At 42.1% G+C, this 24,666-nt stretch overlaps 1 protein-coding gene across 1 annotated transcript in view; it reads right to left on the bottom strand.

The window, feature by feature from the left end:
• The window catches only part of ANTXR1 (anthrax toxin receptor 1), a 374,982-nt gene that overhangs the window by 128,940 nt on the left and 221,376 nt on the right, over window positions 1-24,666 (bottom strand). The window contains exon 15 of the mRNA XM_006862995.1: window positions 2,352-2,393. Coding sequence (XP_006863057.1) covers window positions 2,352-2,393 — 42 coding nt within the window. The remainder of the gene's footprint in view (window positions 1-2,351; window positions 2,394-24,666) is intronic.

Below are 24,666 nucleotides of genomic sequence, written 5' to 3' on the forward strand. Positions count from 1 at the left end.
ACCTACCTTACCTACCTACCTACCTACCTACCTACCTACCTACCTACCTACCTTACCTACCTTACCTACCTTACCTACCTTACCTACCTTACCTACCTAACCTACCTACCTACCTACCTACCTACCTACCTACCTACCTACCTACCAGTCCCTGCTTGAATGACTGGTGGGATTTGAATACAGGGAGCTAAGGTGGAGACAGTAATCTAGGTGAAGACTATGAATTTCAGAGCACTGTGTAGAATACTTTGCATGGGCTAAGTTACATGAGCTGTTTCTGTGGGATATCTTTTTTTCTGCCAAAACACATTAGGAAGGATATTAGGGTCACTAGACTTGCAAAGCCAAGGAAATCTCATGGCCAACACACATGCTAAGGTAATCAGCAGAGCCTGGAGCCTGTCCCTCGGCTGCTGGCTTGTTCCTGGAAGCCCAACGCAAGCTCAAGTATTTGGAGGTTTGTCATTCTGTTTCAGAAGTTAGGTCTACCTTTTTCAGGAGAAAGTAAAACTTCTACAAAAATGTTGGATGCAACTGGAGAAACTCACCTACTTCTCTTCCCTGGCTTTTAGCTATTTCTTTCTAGGTGGCTTTCTGGTTTTGACTTTCGTTGCTGTTTGTTTGCTCCAAAATGGTTTTGTTAGGTACAGTACTTTACAAATACATCTTGAGTTTCGACTATGTGCACAGCCTGTGTCAGATGCTGGGGTCTAGGGTAAGCCCATATCATCTTGGTGGCTGTGTGCCATGGAGTCGGTTCCGACTCATAGCGATACTGTACGGGGTTTCCGAGGCTGTAAATCTTTATGGGAGCAGAATGCCTCATCTTTCTCCCATGGAACAGCTGGTAGTTTCGAACTGCTGACCTTGCAGTTAACAGCCTGATTTGTAACCACTACGCTACCAGAGCACCCTGATATATTCTGGCCAGGGTGATGGCTAAGTCACATTCTTAAGGGGAATGCAGACCAGCATCAGAGAAAAAGGCAACACCTCTGCTATGGAGCATAATGAGGGGAGAGCACAGTTTCCACCTCAGGGCAAACAGAGCATCCCCATTAAGGGAGAGCGTCTTGTCCTGTTTTTCTTTGGCCTTACAAGAGACAGTCACATACAACTAGAAACAAAGTCAAACTAACCCAGATTCCTTCTCTTAATAGATTGAGCAAAGGCTTTTATGGATGTAAAGAGGGCTTTCCCCCCTTCCTCCTCTTTGTACAGCAATGTAATCTCCCCCTTGGTTTCTGGGCAGAAAGTTAACATTCCAACAAGATGTGCTTTAATTGATTGCAGCTATTAAATCCTTTGGCTCACACGCATATACTTCAGGATATAAGAACCACATGGAAATTTACATTTAATCATTAGTCTTTCTGTATGTAAGAAACTTGACAAAGGCAGAGGAGAGAGGAATAGTGAGGAGGTGGCACTTGGTTTGCATATAATAGGCCTTTGAGATTAAGGAGAATGAACTTTAATATATCTTTTGGTCCCTCTACATTTCAGATCAGCAGCTGGCTTCCAAATGGATTAGCAATGCATGCAGAGTCTAGCTATCCCAGGAGTACTGACAGGATTAGCAAAGCCACTTGCTTTGCATTCCCACCCCCAGAATGCTCTTTCTCACCATTAGCCTCCAATACCTATGTTTCCGCTATACTCTTCCCCAGCCCACTCTCCCATCAGAACTGCTGACTGCCAAACTTAGTGGTGAAGACTAAGCTTTTTCTTCTTTTTTCTCAGATGATAAGGATTTGAAAGCAAGTATGAGGGGGCTTCATAAAGTCTGTGGAAAAATGTCATGATCTTTTAGTTCCATTTTTCACGAACTTTTTTGAAACTCCCTCATATTTGTTCTCAAATCCTCATCATCTGAGATGATGCCTGGAACTTTTTGATAAGACATCATTTTAAATTGAATCATGGAATACTTCAGCATCAGGTTGTTTCAGGATTGTTTGGAGAAGACTGTGAATGTGTCTAGCTCTGCACACATAAGGCAGAAGTCTCCATAAAGAGAAGACACTCTTAAAGTGCTTGTTCTAGAGGAAAAATCAGTACCTTGGTGCTCCAAATGATTATAATGATTTAAAAAAAAAGATACCAGTATTGTGTATCTCAAATTTATTTTTTTGGGAGCAAATCCTCCAGTTACATGCCATCTTTGGTGGCCAATTTTGTCTGGAAGGAGTCAAAGGCAGAAACTTCCCTCCCCACTGTGCCACATGCATTGCAGGCCTAGGTCTGACTTAGCTCTACTTTGCAGGGAGTGGAGTATCAGCCAGTCCCACCAACACTCTACCCACTTCACTGCCTATTCCACTTGGCCAAACCTTGCTCTGGTCACTTACCTCACTCTCCTCAGCAGGGGGTGGAGGAACTTCCTTGATTATCTGGAAAGAAAAAAAAGAAGATTTGGTCAGTGCAAATCTCTGGCCACCTACTTTCTAAGAGGTTCACATTCAAGAGGTGCCTTTGTAGTGTGGCTAAGATTATCACAGCAGGGCAGGTGTAGCTGTAGCAGAGCTGGGCACACTAGATCAATTAGTTCCAGCTTGGTCTAGGCTGAAGGGTCCATTTTCAATTGTGTCTGTTGTAGCTTTGTATCAAGAAAAAATGTCCCATGGCTAACAGTTTCATTTCTTACTCTAGTAACTATCTTGTAAAGTTATTCATACAGTTATTCTTCTGTTTATTCAGGCATCAGATTATTCATCCATCCACGTATTTATCCATCCATCCATCTACCCATTCATCCTTCTAGACATTTAACAAATAATTGTTATTCAACATAAGTTAAAGGAGTCCTGGTGTGGCGCTGTAGGATAAGCACTGAACCTCAAGGTGGGCTGTTCAAACTCACCAGCCACTCCTCGGAAACCATATACAGGGTCTCTATGAGTTGGAACCAATTCAACAGTACTCAACAACAACAACAACAACACAAAGATGATTAAGAGTTCTGGTAGTGCAGTGGTTAATGACCTTCGCAGCTAATGGAAAGGTCAGCAGTTTGAACCCACCATCTACTCCATGGGAGAAAGATGTGGCAGTCTGCTCTGTAGATCTGCAGCCTTGAAAACACGATGGGGCAGTGCTACTCTGTCCTACAGGGTCACTATGAGCCAGAGGTGACTTAAGGACTCAAGGGTTTTGGGGCAAAGATGAGTGAGATGTGGACTACACTCAAGCCACTTGCAGTTCAGTTAATGGTTATTGGCCCCAGGGGGTACCCATAGAGGGAGAGTGTGTTGTCCAGGCTGACAAAATCGTGACAGAACAGCAGCTAAGGAGCAGTAACCAGGGATTAGTTTCAGAGAGAACACAGAAATAGCAAGTTTATAGTCTGCAACTGCCCCAGCAGTGGAGCTGAAGGGAGACATGTGGACATCCTGGGCAGACAAGCAGTTGGGTATCCCTTCTAACCAATGAGAGGGTAAGTGACACATGGGAGAAGGACAGGGAAGGAGAGCAGCTGGGTAGCTGTAAGTAGCCTCTCCTCACACTTGTCCCCAAGGTGGACCTCACTTATAAAGAGAAAGTCCTTTAGTTTCTTACAACACAGTTTGGTTATTATCTACTGTGACTCCACTCTGTCCCTTGAAGACTCCCTCACTCTCATCCTAACCTTTTCAGTTCTTTATATACAGACCTTTTCTTTAGGGGGGTTTCAGTAATAACAAAACTCATTACATATTTCTATATGTCTCAGCATCAGGACTGACTAGGATGGGTGGAGGAGCTTAAGGACGGATGAATGGATGGGTAGCTGGATGGATGGGAGGACCAATTCTTTCAACTTCTAGTTGGGGAAATAGTCCCTGGATGCAGCCCAGCCTGCCTACCTGGTATCAAGCCTTTTTTCATCTCTCCCTACAAAGTATACATTTCCTCTGAATTGATGATTGTTCTTGAACCTTGATAGGACTCTGGTCCCCATATCTGCCACTCAACTTTTGCTGCCTGGAATGTCATCTCAGCATAGCTGGTCTAGGCACCACATCATGTCACCAACTTGAGGTTGTAATAACACTTCCAGTGGTGAGTCTTCAGTCACTTCAGTGTTTGTTGTTGTTGTTGTTGTTATGTGCTGTGGAGTCGGTTCCAACTCATAGCGACTCTGTACAGGGTTTCCAAGGCTGTAAATCTTTACGGGAGCAGAACACCTCATCTTTTTCCCATGGAACAGCTGGTAGTTTTGAACTGCTGACCTTGTGGTTCACAGCCTGATTCGTAACCACTACACTACCAGAGCTCCTTCAGGGCAGAGACCAAGGACTCCAGGGGATTCAAACCATCTTTTCATCTACCTCCACTTCCTGACCTTCGTGGGAAGTCTGGTGAACATCTTTGGAAAGGCTGAAAAGCATGTTTTTTTGTTCACCCACTCGGCTCTGGCTCAGAATTCTTTAATAAAACCTTGCTGGAGGATTATTACTGCCCAGTGCTGATTTCCCATCTTCCCAGAGGCAGTAATTATTTTAAAACAGGAAATGCCTGGAAACTAGATGGTTGTTGAGGAGCTGGGGACTGGGATTTGGAATACATCTCATCTCTTAGGTCCGGGCAAGGGAGGTGAGGGAGATGGAGGGAGAACAGGATGTTTGGGAACACAGAGAGATGCTGACAAGAGTATTGCGGGTAGTGTGTGTGGTACGCAGGGCAGCTGGTTGGGTCAGTCTGGTTTCGACCCCCGGCTGAGAATATGCATTTCCAGCCCAGATATTTGGAATCAGAATCTACACTTCAACAAGGTACATACGAACCACCTAGGGGTTTACAGGCATCAAAGGTGGACTAAATGTGCAGATTCTCAGCAGACGGATGAACTGGAATGAACTGGCTCCAAGTCCTGGTGGAAGGAACCCTGGGCATAAGGAAGTTCACTGCAGAATGGCCAGATTTTTGTCTTCACTGGATTATTAGTCGCGTCTCGTACTGAGAGGAAGTATTGTCATATGTGAATCCCAGGCCTGGCACTTGCTGATTGTAAAGATTTGACAAATGTCTTAATCTCCCTGAGCTAAATGAGGGCAATTGCATAACCATGCAGGAAATGAATAATAAGCAAAAATGTGTGCAAACCATTTCGTACACAGTAGGTGCTCAGTAGATAGTGCACATTACTACTACTCTCCTTTCCTTGTTGCCCCTGCCTTTCTTCCATTAAGTCTTTAATGAAGGTTTCACGTAACCCTTGCATATACTAGATGATCGTGTACAGTGGTATCCATAGAGAAGGCAGTGGCCAAGGTAGCTCTGCCTTAGGTGACTGGGTCTTCTGTAGCGGACAGCAGGTCTGGGAGTGGCCACGTACTCCAGGGGCATGACAGCAGTATGCTTTGCCACATATGCGCAGACACATTAGCCAGGAAGGGCAGTACCTGCCTCAGCACAGCCTCTAGGACCAACCCATCTCTGGGGTTACCGTTTATTTAAGATACTGAGCAATGTATCAGACCCAAGAACTCAAAAGACAATACCACAATGCATGATTTAGTGACTATTAATCCAGGGTGGAGCCCTGGTGTGGCACTGTGTGTTAATGTGATGGACTGCAAAGTCAGTTTGAACCACCAGGTTGGTGGTTCAAGCTTACCAGCTGCTCCTTGGAAGCCCTACATGGGGTTGCTATGGGTTGGAATACATTCAACGACATTTAACAACAAAAACAACAATTCAAGGTGAACTAATCCAGATTCTACATGGACACACTGTAAATAACACCTAAGAAGCCCTAGGGGTACAGTGGTTAAAATGTTCAACTACTAACTGAAAGGTCAACAGTGTGAACCCAGCAGCCACTGTGCTGAACAAAGATGTGGCAGTCTGCTTCTGGAAAGATGCGCTGCCTTGGAACTTACTCTGCCCTATTGGGTTGCTATGAGCTGGAATTGACTCAGTGGCAATGGTTTTGGGTTTAGGCTTCTGGAAAAATACTAGCATTTTCAGGTAAGCAGCAATTTGGTACTTCAGTCTGGTCTCACTGGTTGGGTGTCTGGTTGCATTTGGCGGGAATGAGCAAGTCATCTACCACCCTTCCCCTGGGAGTAGGGAGTACCGTAAGAAGCGCTTTTCAAAGTGTGATCTGGACAGGCTCAGCCTGAAGTCCTGAGGGGATCAGTGCGAGCAGGGATGCTGGCAGCCTGTCCCAGAGGGTGCCAGAGCCGCATGCCAAAGCCAACACACAGGTCACCCAAGGAGCTCTCTGAGCACAGGGACACAGGGTCTGCCCTGCCTCCTCCCTCTTAAGCACTCCGCCACTGGCTGGAAGAGCAGCTCAGGCAACAACCTGCATGACCCTCAAGTTTACAGCACCACGACAGCCTTGCTGCAGACAAAATGACCTCACAAATACAAATCTCAACAGGCTACCTCAGACTAAAAATCCACCCAGTGATTCCCATGTCTTTCCTCCACCTTCAAGACCTTGTAAAATCTGGCCTAACCTCCTCTTCTCTTCCCTTCACTTTCTGCATTCCAGCCTTCCAGTGCCTGCCACGTGTCCTGCTGCTTCTTACTTGAAACCTTTTCTACCTAAACTATCTGTCCCACCTCCCTGTTCTCTCCAGGGAGAAAAGCTAACACCCACTTATTGGACATATCGCCAGTGAATGCATTCTCCTCTGGGAAGTCTATTTTTTACTTCACAGGAAGGACAAGGTCACTTTTATGGGCTCTCACAGTACCCTGTGGTTTGTGGTGGCATTTAAAACTGTAACTAAAAGGTTAATTGCATAATCCCTATTTCCTACTAGAATGATGGTTGTTAAGTGCCATGGAGTTGGTTTCATTTCATGGTGATCCTGTATGAGGTTTCTGAGGAGCAGTTGGTGGGTTTGAACCACCGACCTTGTGGTTAGTAGTCCAGTGCTGATCCTACAGTGCCTCACCAGGAAGGGCAAATGAATGATGAATAAGGACGAAGATATCTTTGATAAAATAGTTACAAGGAAAATTCTTTAACCAACATATTTTTAAAGATGCCACGGTAAACTGAATGGCAATATCTAGATATGTCTGGGGCATCTTTCATATTCTTAACTCCAGAGGCCAGCACTACTTCCTTACTTACCACAACCTTTGTTGTTGTGTACAGTTGAGTCAGCTCTCACTTAGTATAGTATTTCTGAGGCTGTAAATTTTTACAGGAGCATAAAGCCTCATCTTTCTCTCTCAGAGAAGCTGGTAGGTTTGAACCGCCAACCTTAAGGTTAGCAGTATAGGGGATAAGAAAAATGAGATGTATTTGAATGAGCAAAGAATCGGTGTTCCTTTTCTACTAAGTGTCTTGGAACTCTCACTCCTGAGTTGAATGTGCCTCCTCTTCCCCTTGTATCAGTGACTTTATCTTGATGTCTGCTCAAGAAGGCAACAAATTCACACCAGATTTAACAGAGACTTGTGTGGATTAGGGATGTCAGATGAGACCAGACAGAATCACTGGCGATCAAATTGAGATTTTACTGACAACTTCTCATTTTATCAAAGTAACTAACTAAGTGCCCCTCCCTTAGTTTAGTTGTCAGAAATGGTAACGATGGCAGATTTGGAGCTATGGTTGGCATGATATGAACACTGTAGAATGATTATACATGCTCAGGTCCTCTCTGACAACTGGGAAGTTTTAGTTTTTCTTGGTTTATGAACCAGGTTCAAACTACTGAATCTCTGTGAAGTATTCTACTTTATATAATGGTGGTGGGGTGTGCCGTGCAGTCAGTTCCGACTCATAGCGACCCTGCATAGGGTTTCTGAGGCTGTAAATCTTTATGGGAGAAGAAAGCCTCATCTTTCTCCTGCAGAAAGTTTCTGGTAGTTTCGAACTGCTGACCTTGAGGTTAGCAGCCGGACTGTAACAACTACGCTACCAGAGCTCTTGATTTTATATTAATGTAAAATAAAGCACTTAATTAATTTTAATTAAGTAAAGCACCATAATTAACATTATATAAAATATTAATTAAAAAAACAACCCATAATATTAATGTAAAGTAATTTACATTACTGGTGAGCTGATTTCACTTGCTATCTTTCTTCCTTTCTTGTATCTAGAAGTATTAAAAAGTGTTGCTCCAAATGTGTAGGTTTTGATCTTGGCTACTTTGTTTGCCCTTGCTAACTCCATAGTAATAGTCCTGTGCGATGGAATGCAGAAGGTCATCTTTCCGATTTTTCATGAGGACTCCTCTATCCTCCCAGATGATAGTTATGCTGATTTACTAGAGATTCATTGCACAGAAAATCCTAATTCAGGTCAACGGGACATTCAGGAAACTCCTTAGCTATTCCTCTTTGTGGTTGTTGCTATGTGCCATTGAATCGGTTCTGACTCATAGCAACCCTGTACAGGGCTTCTGAGGAGAGGCTGCTAAGTTTGAACTGCCGACTTTGTAGTTAGCAGTTCAGGGCTTATGTTATTTCTCCATCACTATGTAGAGAAATCTGTTCACCACACCTGAACATTTTTCCTCCTTCTCTTATGTTCTCTCTCCAGTGTGTGACAGGAATTGGTTAGAGGTTAAACTGTTCAAGCTTGCTGATTTTCTGGCATGAGAAGTGGGACCAAATGGAAGACTTTTTTCGACCCTCTTTCTTCTTAAATTGCACATAAGTGTCTTGACATCGTTTATAATGAGGTAGATGTAGGCATCTCCTACAATTCCTGTCTGGCAGGTACAGATCTCTCATTTCAAAGGAGGCATTTCCTTGACACAAAGCCAGATCTGCTGTCTAAACAAAGTCTGAGAGACCAGCTTCAAAGAGCCACTCTGTTAGCAAAATGAGACACTCATCCTCTAATTTTAATTAGCTCAGTGGCTTCAAACTTTACTGACTATGAGAATCAGTTGTTGCTGTTGTTAAGCATTGTAGAGTCGGCTTCAACTCACAACAACCCTCTATAAGGTTTCTGAAGCTTTGAATCTCTGTGGGAGCAGAAAGCCTCGTCTTTCTCCCATGGAATGGCTGGTGGGTTTGAACTGTAAATATTGAGGCTACTAGTTCCGTGCTTGTTCTATGGAGCCAGTGTACTCCCCAAATCACCTGTAGGGCTTCTTAAAAGATACATTTCTGGACTTCACCCTGACTTTCTCATTAGCAGTTCTGGGATGGGGCCTGAGGATTTGTATTTTGTATTTTAATTTTCAAAATCAATTTCCGAATGATGCTTATACTTCTAGTCCATGTACTACACTTTGAGAAACAGGAATTTGCTGACTTCTAACAATGCTGTATATCAGTTAGATACACGGGGAGCATGTTTTGCTTCAAGTCAAAATCCATATGACTGCTCTGCTGAGATTTGCTTGTGGCTGATAGAAACACAATCACTTCAATGTTTTAAAACGGTTTTCATCTACAATCTATTTAGCTCCTGCACTGTTATGAGGAACTCTTGTGGTGTCCCATTGCCCGTGTGTGGAAGACGTAGACTTCTTTCCGGGGGTAACTCTCAGCTGTTTGCAGCACTCCCTTGCTTCCTCTTATGAGCATTTGTACTCAGTTCTGGTGCCGAGCTGGCCCGGCTGGGATCCCTGAGAGTCAGGGCACAGATCTGCTTTTTCGTTGTCTGTAACATTGGCAGTGACCTCACTGAAATGCAATTACTTGCATTTCCTTCATCTACACTGGACTCTAAGCCTTTAGAAGACAAGGGCATATCTGATCAGTTTTGACCTCGACATGTAGCTCAGTGTTTACTATGAGGTTTCCATGAGGCATCTATCACCATGCTAGATATGTACTGAATGAGTATATGTTCTTATAAGGAAAAGACAAAGGAAGTACTTCTGATCATCCTGAACTGTCTTGCCCCTTAAATACATACTTTAGTGACACAAGATAGAATTCTGGCCTCTCAATCTTCCATATAAGCATCTCTTGAAAATTTCTTATGTAATGGCCTCCTAGTAGAGTGGGTTCAATTATGTTCCCCAAAAGATATCTCCAAGTCCTAACTCCTGGTACATGTGAATGTGTCCTAATTTAGAATTATGTAAACAAGTTAAAATGAGGTCATGCTGGATTTGCCCAAACCCACCGGCATTGACTTGATTCTGCCTCATAACATTTCCAAGGCTGTGAATCTTTACAGGAGTTGAAAGCCTCATCTTTCTCCTGAGTTGCAGCTGGTGGGTTTGAATTGCCAACCTTGAGGTTAGCAGTGCAGTGCTTATCCTACAGTGTCATTAGGGCTCTAAATCCAATGACATGGTGTTTTTTAAAGAAGGAGGCGTCTCGGGCACAGAGACAGAGACACACAGGGAAAAGGACCATGTGAAGATGGAGGCAGAGATTGGAGACATGTGTTTATAAGCCAGGGATGCCAGAGCTTGCTGGCAACCACTAGAAACCAGCAGAGAGGTATGGTACCGCTCCTCCATCAGAGCTTCCAGAAGGAAGCAACCTTGCTGACACCTTGTTTGTGGTAATTTGGTACGGCATCCCTACGACACTAATACAGCACCCAACTGGGACATCGGCATGGACCATAGGATCGTATTAGAATCATAAGTGGGACTTACTGTTAATGATACTGCTTTACTAGAAACCACAGGGTCGGCAGTTCAAACCCACTAGGTGTTCCTCGGAAACCCTACACCGGGTCTCTATGAGTCAGAACCAACTCAATGGCACTTAACAACAACAACGACAACTAGAAACCATCTATACCCTAATCTAGCCTCTCATCTAGTCCCAGTCACCATGAAAATTCATTTCCCCTATAGTTCAAGATCCCACTTTCCAGCTTTATGTCCCAAACTAAATTTCTATGATTCCCTAAAAATTTGAAAAATACATCTATAGATAGTCCTTTTTTTAACCCATATATATAATGTGTGAATTTGTTCAGATATGGTAAGAAAGCGGAGTAATAAAATCCTTAACTGTTCGATCATGTTAATTCTAAATAAGATTTTGGGCCACTGAGTTGCATCATGTGAGTAAGAAAATGCTACTCAGCTGCCAATAGCAACCTGGGGAAGAACCCACAAAACCCACACTCCATTTTCTTCCTTACCCTGGATTACCCATGTGCAATGCAAGCATGGACTAAGTTCCAGAATGTGTGCTCTTTTCTTCCTAAGAGGAACTAATACAGCATAAGTGTACGTTCTGGTTGTTAAGAATTCAGGAGCTGAACGAAGGTGGATGGAGAGAAGATGGGTAACACGAGAACCAAGGGTCTAATGGATTTCACACCGATTCTCTTCAGAGACCACGTTTCTAAAGGACTGTGCCCTCCAGAGAGATCTACTGAAATCCTGGCAGCTCCATAGCCTTGTATGGAAACAGGGTCTTAAAAACTGTTATCAGTTACATTACCATGAGGTCATACTGGAGTTGGATAGATCCTAATCCAGTTTGAGCTGTGTTCGTATAAAAGAGAAGGGACACATAAAGGCACTGAGCGGAAGATAGTCAGTCATGTGATAAGCTGAACACCAAGGACTATTTGGGGCTACAAGAAGCTGGGAGAGACGAAGGGAGCTTCCTCTTCTGAGGGAGCAGGATGCAGGATGGCCCTGCTGGCACTCGGAGTTAAGGACTGGTAGCTCCAGAGCTCTGAGATAATGCATTTGTTTCTCTTCCTAGAAAACTACAAGAAAGTGGGGGAAACAGAACCAAACCAAACAAAAAACCCCAAAGGAGAAGAAATTCTATCAGAGTCATCATTTTCTTTTAGAAGGATTAACAGCATGTGCTGTGGGTTGAAGAGACACCATGAAAATAGCACTTTCCTGGTGTTTGGAACCACAAAAACAGCTTTTGTTTTTTGAAAGGAGAAACCTGGCAAAACAACAAAAGACGAGTTTCTAGTCTAAGCCACTGCAAAGAAAGAATAACCAGACCACGAGTCACAGCCATCCACCTCTGGTGTCCTGACACTTGATCCCAAGAATGTCCCCCAAGAATGTCCTTCCTTCTCGTCTTTGCAACTGCAGGCCACATCATCCTTAAGTCCACCAGGACACTTCACTGATTTATTTTTTATATTAAGGTAAAGTGCTTCATTTCCTGTAATTGTCGTTAAGTGTCATCGAGTTGGTTCTGACTCATAGCGACCCTGTATAGGGTTTCCAAGGAGCAGCTGGTGGGTTTGAACTATCAACTTTGCAGTTAGCGGTCCAGTGCTGATCCTACAGTGCCATATCAGGAGTCCACACTTATTCATTATGTAGTATTTATTCATTAAGAATTTAGTAAATAGCATATTTAATAAATAAAATGGTAGAATTTCTTCTTGAGTTTATTTTTTAGTGTATTGTTTGATTAGATTCATAACAGTTTCAAGTGTTCTGCTCTGAACCCATATCCCTCACTGTTATTAATTGTCATCAAGTCAGTTCCAATACATAGTGACCCTGTGTAGGGTTTCCAAGGCTTCTTAAATCTTTGTGGCAGAAAGCCTCATCTTTCTCCCTTGGAGAAAGATGGTGAACTTGAACTGCACACCTTGTGGTCTGCAGTCTAGTGTTGCTATTTTCATGGGTCCAAAATTTCATAAAGCACTGATATTTTTAGGAGAACTCTTCATGGTTTAGTAGAAATGAAAACACTTGATAAATCTGCTACTTAATAACTACTATTAACTTTGAAGAGAGCAAGGGTAAAAGATGGCTGACAAGTTCTGTCCCTTTTTATCTGATGACTGCTAGTTCAGAAAAGTCACATGGTCTTTCTCTATGTAGAGCTAAACCCCAAGGAGGGTGAGTAATAGTTTTCCTTGGCGTTGGTAATTTTGAACTGTGCACCATGCCCACTTCACATTTACCTGTGGGAATCCCATGGGATCTGAATTGAGGAACCTGCATGTCTGGCTGGATTTTTGGATCTAAAGAACTCAAAATCGTCAACTATGACTTGAGGAAGACACAGTTATAAATGTTCAGGGAACACACATGTATACAAAACCTGTAGCCCAGCCTTTCATTCAGAGCTCCAGCTTTATGCATGAAGTTCAGTTCCAAATTGTAAACTTTTAGGGACCCCTGTGCCAATGTGAAGTTATTACAACAAATCTCTAGGTTGTTGAGATCAGAAAGTACTCCTGAGGGCAGACATAGTTTTAGGGTCAACTTAACATCCGATTTCTAAATCTTTCCTCATTTTGATCCTGAGAATGTCATGTCTTGTGAGCCTGGCTGTGCATCTAAAACAACTTTTTGTGTGTGTGATTTTGTGGGGGGATATTATGGTTAGGTAAAGTGTTGACTCATCCCCAGTGAGATGGACTGACATAGTGGCATCAACAATGGGCTCAAATGCAACATCAATTGTGAGGACGGCACAGGACTGCTGGGTGCTTCATTCTGTTGTGCATGGGGTGGCATCTAACAATAGGTAGTACAGAGTAACTGACTTTTCACAAACGATTACCTCCTGCACTCTCAGAGACACTAGCTCAAGTGAATCTTGTATTTAAATGGAAAAATGTTTTGGGGGGTCTTTGACTTAGAGCATTGTCTCTCCTAAGACTTTCAGGTCCATCTCTTCAAGTTAACTCAGTCATGATCGCAGTCAGTTCTGTGTAAAGCGAAGCCATCAGGACAGAGCTATGCATGGGAGAAATGACCTTTGAGATCTGAAAAGCCAGTTCACGAGGCCTTTACTATCAAGGCAAAGGGGATGCTGTCCTCCCTCCTACATTCTAGGCTTCCATCCTGATTCCCAGACCTTATAGTGCAATTTGTTTTTCTATTTAAGTCAAATAAACAAAGGAAAATAAGCATCTTGATGTGGAAAACATCCAAAAAGTACGAGATGCTAACTGATGGCAGATAAATGAATTTTCCACTATTCAAATAGTATAAAATTTAATAGGATCTTCTCAGCTGATTGGAACATGTTAATATTGGCCAAATACTGCTTGAGTCCAGTAATTTGACACTGTAAAACCTTATTAATGCCAAGGGTGTTGACCTAGAATGTAGTACAATACATTTTCAAAGACATGAACTGAGCTCAACTTTTATTTTTTCCCATGTGGAACTCAAAGTTCAAATAATTTTTGACCTCTGATCTCACTGGACCATTAAAAAAACAAAACAAATTCATCAGTAATTATAATGAAAATAGTGATGGTGGTGGTGTGCTGTGGAGTCAGTTCTAACTCACAGTAGCCCCGTATAGGATTTCCAAGCCTGTAAATCTTTATGGGAGCAGAAAGCCTCATCTTTCTCCCATGGAGTTAGATGAAAACTACTGACCTTTGGTTAGCAGCGCAGCTCAGCTCAGCTCGTAACCCACTACACTACCAGGGTTCCTCAAGTGGCAGGAATTTTAACATTTGTTGATAAGGCCGAAGAGACTTACATGGTGTTATGGATTGAAATGTGTCAATCCATATTGAAATGTATCAACACCCCTCAACACATACGTTCAAGTCCTAACCAGTTCCTATGGAGTTAGAAATAGGGTGTCTGAAGATGGCATTTGTTCAGTTAACATGTGGTCATATTGGAATAAGGTAGGACTTAATCCTATTTTATAAAAGCGGACAACAGAGACAGAAAGATAAAGGAAGGACAGCCATGTGAAGATGTATCTACATGCTGAGGGATGTCTGGAGGCTAGCAGAAGCTGGAAGAGACAAGAAAGACTTTCTCTAGAGCCTTCAGTGAGATCATGACTCAAGTGACACATTCACTTGGATTTCTAGCTTCCAGAACTGTGACACAATAATTTTTGTTCTTAGAGGCTACCCAGTTTGTGGTAGTTTGTTATACAACTCTTGGAAGCTAAGACAGGTAGCAATCTCAAAGGTTGGCTGTGTATATCCTCAATTAGATGATACATCACTGTCACAGTGAAATTCTACAAAAGGAAACAGTAAAAGGAATCCAGGTGCTTGTTTGATCTGTGCAGGGCCTGAGTGGAACAAGATTGGATTGACAATGTTCACAGGAAGCTTGTTGGCATTGGTGCAGCTTCCATGGAGACCAGGGAAGAGGTCACACCACAGAACCCAGGAATCTCTTCTAGCTGTTTTGACATTCTCTAGGGTTGTGTTTCCCAAGCAGTATTTGACAGATGTCCTTTCAGACATCAGTAAGTCAATAAGTGTGTGGAGTGGAGTGGGGTTACAGAAAGGCCAAAGAACTTCAGAGTCAAAAGAAGTTTGGAGCTGCACAACGCAAATGATCCTATTAAAGGGTCTGAGAAGTCCTGCAATAAAGAACTCAAGTATTCCTTGCAGGGTACTATTGTTCTGTGGTCATAGCCTGAAAATGTTCTCTCTGATTAGTTGCACCATTTAATCTTCAGGTGGTTTTGTTGTGGAGCCAGGTTTGAGAGCCACAGGTCAGGGATTTGCGAAGAGGGGTAGAGTACACAGATGTGCACAAAAGAATATTAAGAAGCGACTTTACAGACAATATGGTTCCAATTTTCTAACTCCTTTTTGTAGGGAAATTAAGCTTAGCGGATTTGCTCAGGAGCCCTGGTGTGGTGCTGTAGGATAAACACTGGACTTCTAACTGCAAGATTGACAGTTCAAACCTCCCAGTCCTTCCTTAAAAACCCTATACAGGGTTGCTAGCAACTGACTCTACGGCACTTAACAACAACAGAGAGACGAAGGTCTGGTATTGGAACTTAGTCTTCATTACTGACAGTTCACCTCTTTCCATTCCATCCAGCAGGCATGGGGGTGGGTGGGTGGCTGAGAGCCTAGCAGAGATGAGGGAAGCTGGCAGGGTAAAGTGGGGACAAGAACAGACAGGGTGTGTGCGGCATGCGGGATAGAGCTCCCAAGGTGAGGGCAGGCCATGGCAGAGCTCCGTGTGCTGAGAGAAACAATCCTGTAAGCTGCAAAGAGAGGAGTGTCCAGTTGGGAATGGGTGTAGGCTGGAAAATGATCAGAAAGCATGATGGGTCTCGGCCCGAGACGCCTGGATAAGGAGCTGCCTGTATTAGTCATGCTTTCACTAAACAAATTGTCAGCAAATCCTTTTGGTGATGTTAGCCTTAGTTGTCTGGCCTTACAAATGAAATGTTGTGTGCTTAAAGGTGTGGATAACATTATTTAAATCTTTATTATTATTTTAACTTAGAACATATCAAGTTCTTGATGAATATCTGTCCTTTGCAATTTGTCATTGGAGATGTCTAGCGGAGTTTTTTTTTGTTGAACTATTCTTGAAATTCAATAAAGTAAATTAAACATGATCCTTGATATAATTCTCTAAAAACTTCTCATAAGATACTTAGAAGACCATTAAAAATAATGTGAAATAAAACAGAATTTTGTTTATATTGGGAGAATTTATGAATACATGCACGTGATCTTCTTCCAACAAACGGAATAAAAACATTTGATGTTATTTGAACAGAAATAGAGCAAGTTGGTTTGACCTAAGTACTGTGGAATAATTATTTGGATTGCAGAAGAATTACAACTTTATAGCAAGGCCTTTTCATCATGGTTCCTGATAACACTATTAATTAACCTCTGGCACACTTCTATGCTTTCAATTAAAAAACGGATGTAAATATCGATGGTTATGCAATATTTGATAATATTAAAATATTGTGTGGACCATACAGTATATGTAAATTATGAAATATAATATCAATACTCAAAGAGACCTGGTGGCACAGTGGTTAAGTGTTGGGCTCCAAACTGAAAGGTTGGCAGTTCAAATCCAGCAGCTACCCCACAGGAGAAAGCTGTGGCAGTCTGCTTCTGAACAGACAGACAGCCTTGGAAACCCTATGGGAAGTTCTACATGCTCTTAATGGGTCACTATCAGTCTAACTCAACTTGATGACAGTGAGTTTGGATCACTCCCATAAAACCACCTTCTGTATTTTATTCCAATTCCCCAAAATGACTTAAATTTTAACTTAGTTTTGAAAATATGCAAATTTTGTACTAGGCACTATACTCATTTTGGAGGTTTTTGGGACTAGTTTCTGTGACTAGTTTTTCCTTCCCCTGAAGGATTTCATAATATAATACAACCTGTGAAAGCTGGAACCTGTATAAGACAAGAATCTTTCAGAGAAGGAAAATGAAAATATTTTCCATTATTGTTGCTGTTAAGTGCCATCAAGACAGTTCCAACTCACACTCTGTATTGGGTCTCCAAGAAGCAGCTGGTAGGTCTGAACCACTGACCTTACAGTTAGTAGTCCAGTGCTTATCCTACAGCACCACATCACTCCTTTCCACTATTAGAGAGAGCCATGGAAACATGCTATGACTGTACCCTATCAAAGGTGGAAAATGTGTGAGATACAGAAAAACAAGGCAGTCCTGTTAAGTTCTGGCTCTCACAGGTCCCTGTACAGTGTGGGAATAGATAGATGCCTATATACCTATAATAGAGTCCTGGTCTAGCGCTGCAGGTTAACGTGCTAGACTGCAAGGTCGGTTTGAACCGCAAGGTTGGTGGTTCACGTTCACCAGCTGTTTCTTGGAAACCCTATACAGGGTCACTGAGTTGGAACCAACTCGATGGCACTTAACAGCAACAGACCTATGATAAAATGACCAAATGCTCTAACAGATGTGTGAAAAAAGTGCTCTGGAAACCAAGTGAGGTGTCATTTAATTCTCCCTGTGTGGGGCTATTGGAATGGAGTGAGCAGTGAGCTAGGTTTTGAAGAAAGAGAAATTGTTGACATAGTGGATAAAGAAGATGAAAACATTCTAGAGAGAGAAAAAGAACAAGCAAAGGGGATTGTGGTAACGAAGCCCATGGTATGTCCAAGCAACCCTAAAGACCAGACTGTGTCTTTAACGGAAATTCTTCCATTTAATTACTCAACAAATTTGGTGATTACTGAGTAGCAGTTTTGAGTTGTTGTTGTTGTTGTTGTTGTTGTTAAGTGTTGGCAAGTCGGTTCCGACTCATGGCGATCCTGTATAGGGTTTCTTAGGCGCAGTTGGTGAGTTTGAACTGCTGACCTTGCAGTTAGCAGTCCAGTGCTTGGCAATAAAGTGAATGGAACATGTCTTCCTCATTCATTGTCCAGCTTTCGCATACATATGAGGTAACTGACAACACCATGGTATGGGGTAAGGAGCACCTCAGTTCTCAAAGTTACATATTTGCTTTTTGACACTTTAAAGATATTTTTTTGAAGCAGATTTGCTCAATGCAATATGTCACTTGATTTCTTGGCCACTGCTTCCAGAGGCAATGATTGTAGATCCAAGTAAAATGAAATCCTTGACAACATCAATTATTTCTCCTTATACAAACATGTTGCTTATTGGTCCAGCTGTGAGGATTTTTGCTTTCTTATGTTGAGGTGTGATCCATAATGAAGGCTATAGTCTCGTTTTTCCTCCATCAGTAAATGCTTCAAGTCTTCTTCACTTTCATCAGGCAAGGTTATATCATCTGCATAGCATAGGTTGTTCATGAGTCTTCCTCCAACCCTGATGCCACGTTCTTCTTCATATAGTCCAGTTTCTTAGACTAGTTGTTCAGCATACAAATGGAATAAGTATGGTGAAAGGATAAAACCCTGATTTTAAACCACTAACTATTCCTTTATTCTGTTTAAATGACTGCCTCTTGGTCTTTGCACAGATTCCACATGAGCATAATTAATTGTTCTAGAACTCCTATTCTTTGCCATACTTTCCCTAATTTGTTATGATCCATAGTCAAATGCTTCTGCATTGATGGCTAATATATGGGTCATTTTCATTCCAAAGGCCTACATATACTCTGTCAAAGAATTTGAACTTTATTTTATAGACAATGAACAGTTAAAAGGATTTTTAATAAGGAAATGAGTAAGACCATGACCCAATAGTAGTTTGTATTTTTTTCCTTTACTTTTTAAGAAAAATCTCTCTGGTGAAGGTGAAAGAGACTAAAGAGCAGCTAGAAAATTCTAGCAATCGTTCAGGTGAGAGAGAAGTGGCTGGTGGGTTTGAACTGTTGACGTTACGGTTAGCAGTCCACTGATGATCCTAAAGCACCACTAGGGCTCCTATGTTGTTATTAAATGCTGTTGAATTGGTTCCGACACATAGCAACCTTATATGGTGGCAGTGATGGTGTGCCGTGGAGTCAGTTCTAACTCATAGTGACCCTGGACAGGGTTTCTGAAGCTGTAAATCTTTATGGGAGCAGAACGCCTCTTTCTCCCATGGAAAAGCTGGTAGTTTGGAACAGCTGTCCTTGAGGTTAGCAGCCTGATTTGTAATCATTATGCTACCAGAACTCCTTAGCAACTTTATATTGTTATTGTTGTTGCTGTTAGGTGCTATATAGTTGGTACTGACTCAGAGTGACTGTATGCACAACAGAATAAAACACTGCCCAAACCTGGGCCAACCTCACTATCGTTGCCACGCTTGAACCCATTTATGCAGCCACTTTGCCAGTCCATCTCGCTGGGGGTCTTCCTCTTTTTCTCTCACCCTCCACCTTACCAAACATAATACTCTTTTCTAGCGACTGGTCCCTCCTGACAATATGTCCAAAATATGAGAAACGAAGTTTGACCATCCTGGCCTCCAAGGAGCACTCTGACTGCACTTCTTCCAAAACAGATCTATTGGTTCTTTTGGCAGTCCATGGCACTTTCAGTATTCTCCTCCAACACCATAACTCAAAAGCATAAATTCTTCTAAGGTCTTCCTTATTCACTGTCCAGCTTTTGCATGCAAATGAGGTTATTGATGATACCATGGCTTGGGTCAAGCGCACCTTAGTTTTCAAGTTGACATCTTTGGTCTTCAACACTTTAAAAACTTTTTGTGCAGCAGATTTGCATAACGCAATATGTCATTTGATTTCTTGACTGCTTTTCCCATTAGTGTTGATGGTTGATCCAAGAAGCAGGAAGTCCTCAACAACTTCAATCTTTTCTCCGTTGATAAAAATGTTGTTTATTGGTCCAGTGGTGAGTATTTTTGTTTCCTTTACATTGAAATGCAATCCATACTGAAGGCTGTGCTCTTTGATCTTCATCAGTAAGTATTTTAAGACCTCTTCACTTTCAACAAGCAAGGTTGTATCATCTGCACATCGCAGGTTGTTAATGAGTCTTCCTCTAATTCTGATGCCATGTTTTTCTTCATATAACCCAGCTTCTCGGATTATTTGCTCAGCATACAGGTTGAATAAGTATGGTGAAATAATACTACCCTGTCACACATTTCTTAATTTTAAACCATTCAAACGTTCTGTTTGAACAACTGCGTCTTGGTCCATGTACAGATTCCTCATGAGCACAATTAAGTGTTCTGGAATACTCATACTTCACAATGTTGTCCATAGCGTGTTATGGTCCACAGTTTAGAAAGCCTTTGCTTAGTCAATAAAGCACAGGTAAACATCTTTCTGATATTCTCTGCTTTCAGCCAAGATCCATTGGACATCAGCATTGATATCCCTTGCTCCACATCCTCTTCTGAATGTGGCTTGAACCTCTGGAAGTTCTCTGTCAATGTATGATTGTAGCCACTTCTGCATTACCTTTAGTAAAACTTCACTCGCATGGGATATCAAAGATATTGTCTGATGATTTCCGCATTCTGTTGGGTCTCAGATGGGCACAGATATGGATCTCTTCCCATCAGTTGGCCAGACAGTTGTCTTCCAAATTTCTTGGCATAGATGAATGAGTGCCTCCAGTGGCACCTCATTTTCTTGAAAGATTTCTATTTTTATTCCATCAATTCCTGGTGCCTTGTTGTTGCCCAATTCCTTCAATGCACCTTGGACTTCTTCCTTCAGTATCATTGGCTCTTGATCATATGCTACCTCTTGAAATGGTTGGGCATCAACCATATCCTTTTGGTACAGTGACTTTGTGTATTCCTTCTATCTTCTTTTGATGCTTTCTGCATCATTCAATAATTTGCCCAGAGAATCCAGCAATAACGAAAGTCAAGGCTTGTTTTCATTTTCTTCAACTTCAGTCTGAATTTGCATATGAGCAATTGATGGTCTGTTCCACAATCTGCTCCTGGTCTTGTTTTGGCTGATTATATGGAGCTTTTCCACTGTCTCTTTCCACAGATGTAGTCAATTTGATTTCTGTGTTTTCATTTTCTTCAACTTCAGTCTGAATTTGCATATGAGCAATTGATGGTCTGTTCCACAATCTGCTCCTGGTCTTGTTTTGGCTGATTATATGGAGCTTTTCCACTGTCTCTTTCCACAGATGTAGTCAATTTGATTTCTGTGTTTTCCATCTGGCGAGGTCCATGTATATAATCACCTCTTACGCTGTCTAAAGAAGGTATTTGAAATGAACAAATCATTGGTTTTATAGAATTCTATCATGCGATCTCCAGCATAATTTCTAGCACCAAGGCCATATTTTCCAACTACTGATCTTTCCTCTTTGTTTCCAACCTTTGCATTCCAATCACCAGTAATGATCAATACATCTTGATTGCATGTTTGATCAATGTCAGACTGAAGAAGTTGGTAGAATTCTCCTGTTTAATCCTCAATGGCTTTAGTGGTTGGTAAGTAAGTTTGAAGTTTACATTGTTGTTGTTGTTGTTAGGTGCCAGCAAGTTGGTACAAACTCATAGCAACCTTATGCACAGCAGAACGAAACACTGCCCGATCCTGGGCCAACCTCAATACTGTTGCCATGCTTGAGCCCATTGATGCTGCCACTTTGTCAATCCATCTCACTGGGGGTCTTCCTCTTTTTCTCTGACCTTCCACCTTACCAAACATGATATCCTTCTCCAGTGACTGGTGTCTCCTGACAATACGTCCGAAATATGAGAGACAAAGTTTGTACATCCTGGCCTCCAAGAAGTATTCTGGCTGCACTTCTTCCAACACAGATCTGTTGGTTCTTTTGGGAACCCGTGGCAATTTCAATATTCTCTTCCAACACCATTAATTCTTCTACGGTCTTCCATATTCATGGTCCAGCTTTCACACGCATATGAGGTTATTGAAAATATCATGGCCTGTGTCAGGCGCACCTTAGTCTTCTAGCTGGCATTTTTGCTCTTCAACATTTTAAAAAGGTCTTTTAAAAAAGCAGATTTGCCTAATGCAATACGTTGTTTGATTTCTTGACTGCTGCTTCCATGAGTGTTGATAGTTGATCCCAGAAGGATGAAGTCCTTGACAACTTCAATCTTTTCTCCGTTGATAAGAATGTTGTTTATTGGTCCAGTGGTGAGTATTTTTGTTTTCTTTATGTTGAGATGCAATCCATAGCGAAGGCTATGCTCTTTGATATTCATCATTAAATATTTTAAGTCTTCTTCATTTTCAGCAAGCAAGGTTGTATCATCTGCACATCGCAAGTTGTTAATGAGTCTTCCTCCAATCCGGATACCATGTTTTTCTTCAGATAACTCAGCTTCTTGGATTATTTGCTCAGAATACAGGTTGAATAAGTATGGTGAAAGAATACAACCTTGTCGTACACCTTTCTTAATTTGAAACCATTCAGTGTTCCCATGTTCTGTTCAAACAATTGCCTCTTGGATCATATACATATTCCTCATGAGTACAGTGAAGTGTTCTGGATTACTCATACTTCACAATGCTGTCCATAGTTTGTCAGGGTCCACACAATTGAAAGCCTTTGCGTAGTCAATAAAGCACAGGTAAACATCTTTCTGATATTCTCTGCTTTCAGCCAAGATCCATCGGACATCAGCAATGATATCCCTTGTTCCACAGCCTCTTCTGAATCCTGCTTGAACCTCTGGAAGTTCATAGGACAGGGCAAAACAGTTTCATAGCGTTTCCAAGGCTATAATCTTTATGGAAGCAGACTGATACATCTTTCTCTCATGGAGTCGTTGGTTGAGTCAAACTAGTGGCCTTTTGGTTAGCAGCTGAGCACTTGGCGACTGCGCCATCAGGACTCCTTGAACAACAGCTTAGTGTCTTACTACCACTGATTCATTCTTGACTTATTCTCAATATACATTCAGGCCTTTCACAACTTTTCCTCTTTTAATACATTTCAATGAGTTATTCACAGTCTCTTATTAAACTGTTCTAGTCTTCCTCTTTTTTATGTTCAACTTACAGATTTTAGTAATAGATGGAGTGGGTATGGCATGACTTGAATGATCAATGTCCCAACTGGCTTTTTAGAAAGGCAAATAATCCCAAAGGGTACAGTTCAATGCTTTCACTCCCTTTTTTTTGGACCAATGAATAAATGAAAAGATGTTTAAAACCTAAGGGTACACTTGGGGATACTGAGGGCTGAGTGTGAAATAACTGATCCTGGGTTTTGATCCAGGATGTGGTCAATTTTCCCTCTGTCCCCATAAGTAACTTACCGATGGATGATACTCTGCTGTGCCAACAATGACTTAACCCAGGTTACATTGGGATGGCAGTAGGTCTTTTAGGAAAGGCAGAACGTGATGTGTATTTATGAGCCATTACTACCCATAAGATTTCTTTTCTAGAAAGAACCAACAGGAAGCAAGAAGGCATCAAAGTCCGTGGAAAGCTGACATTAACCACTGTGCCTGGTTGTTACATTTCCAAATGACCGTATGCTTAGTAAATTGCCGCTTTAGTGTCTTCTCTTATTTGCAGGCTGTTTTGTGAGCCATCTCATGTCAAGTGACTAAAGGGATTATGTTGTATTTAGTTGTCATCTAGCCAGCCTCCAAGTCATGGAGACTCCATTCAAAATGAAACAAAATGCGGCCCCAGTCCTGCACCTTCCCTGTAATTGGTTATGACCTGTAAGGTTTTCATTGGCTGGTTTTCAGAAGTAAATCACCAGGCCTTTCTTTCTTGTCTGTCTTAATCTGGACGCTCCACTGAAACCTGTTCAGCATCTTAGCAACACAAAAGGATAAAGTGTATTGACCTAGAATTGAATCTGGATTTCTTGTTTGTTGTTGTTGTTAAGTGTCATTGAGTCTATTCTGACTCATAGTGACCTTGTATAGGGTTTCCAAGGAGCAGCTGGTAGGTTTGAACTTCCAACCTTGTGGTTAGCAGTCCAGTATTCATCCTACAGCACCACACCAGGATGCTGGATTTTCTGCATGGAAGGTGAGAATTCTGCCATTAAGGCCCCACTACCTCTGAGCTACCTACTAAAGGGTTAATGTCTAGTTAAACTGGGGGCCCTTTCAGGTTATTAAGTGTTTTATGGATTATCCTTGCAGAAGGGGAGGAAGGGACACAGCAAAGACAAACCTCATGGACTCCATATTTAGCAGTCTCTTTCTGCGACAGCAACAATGGGCTCAAACAGAACCACAACCGTGAAGATGGTGCAGGATTGGACAATGTTTCCTTCTGTTGTGCATAGGGTTGCTATGAGTTGGAACCGACTCAACAGTACCCAACATTCTGTTTTCTAGGAGCTCTGTAGGATAAGCACTGGAGTGCTAAACCATAAGGTGGGCAGTTCAAACCCACCATCTACTCACTCCATGGGAGAAAGAGGAGGCTTTCTGCTTCCATAAAGATTTACAGCTTCAGAAATCCTATACAAGGTCGCTAGGAGTCAGAATTAATTTGACGGCAGTCGGCTGGGCTTGGTTTTTCTGTTTTCTGTCCTTTTCTCATCATTGGGATGCATCTTTGCTTCCAGGTCAAAGGGCATTACCCATACTTGGGGCAGGGGCAGGAGGGTGACAGGAAGGTTTGGGACTGACATTTTACAAGGAAGCCCTGTGATAGTTAGGAAACTGTTTGGGGGGGAAGCGGGGTGTGGAGTTAACTG

The sequence above is a fragment of the Chrysochloris asiatica genome, unplaced genomic scaffold (assembly GCF_000296735.1).
Source record: "Chrysochloris asiatica unplaced genomic scaffold, ChrAsi1.0 scaffold00052, whole genome shotgun sequence".
NCBI classification, from domain to species: Eukaryota; Metazoa; Chordata; class Mammalia; order Afrosoricida; family Chrysochloridae; genus Chrysochloris; species Chrysochloris asiatica.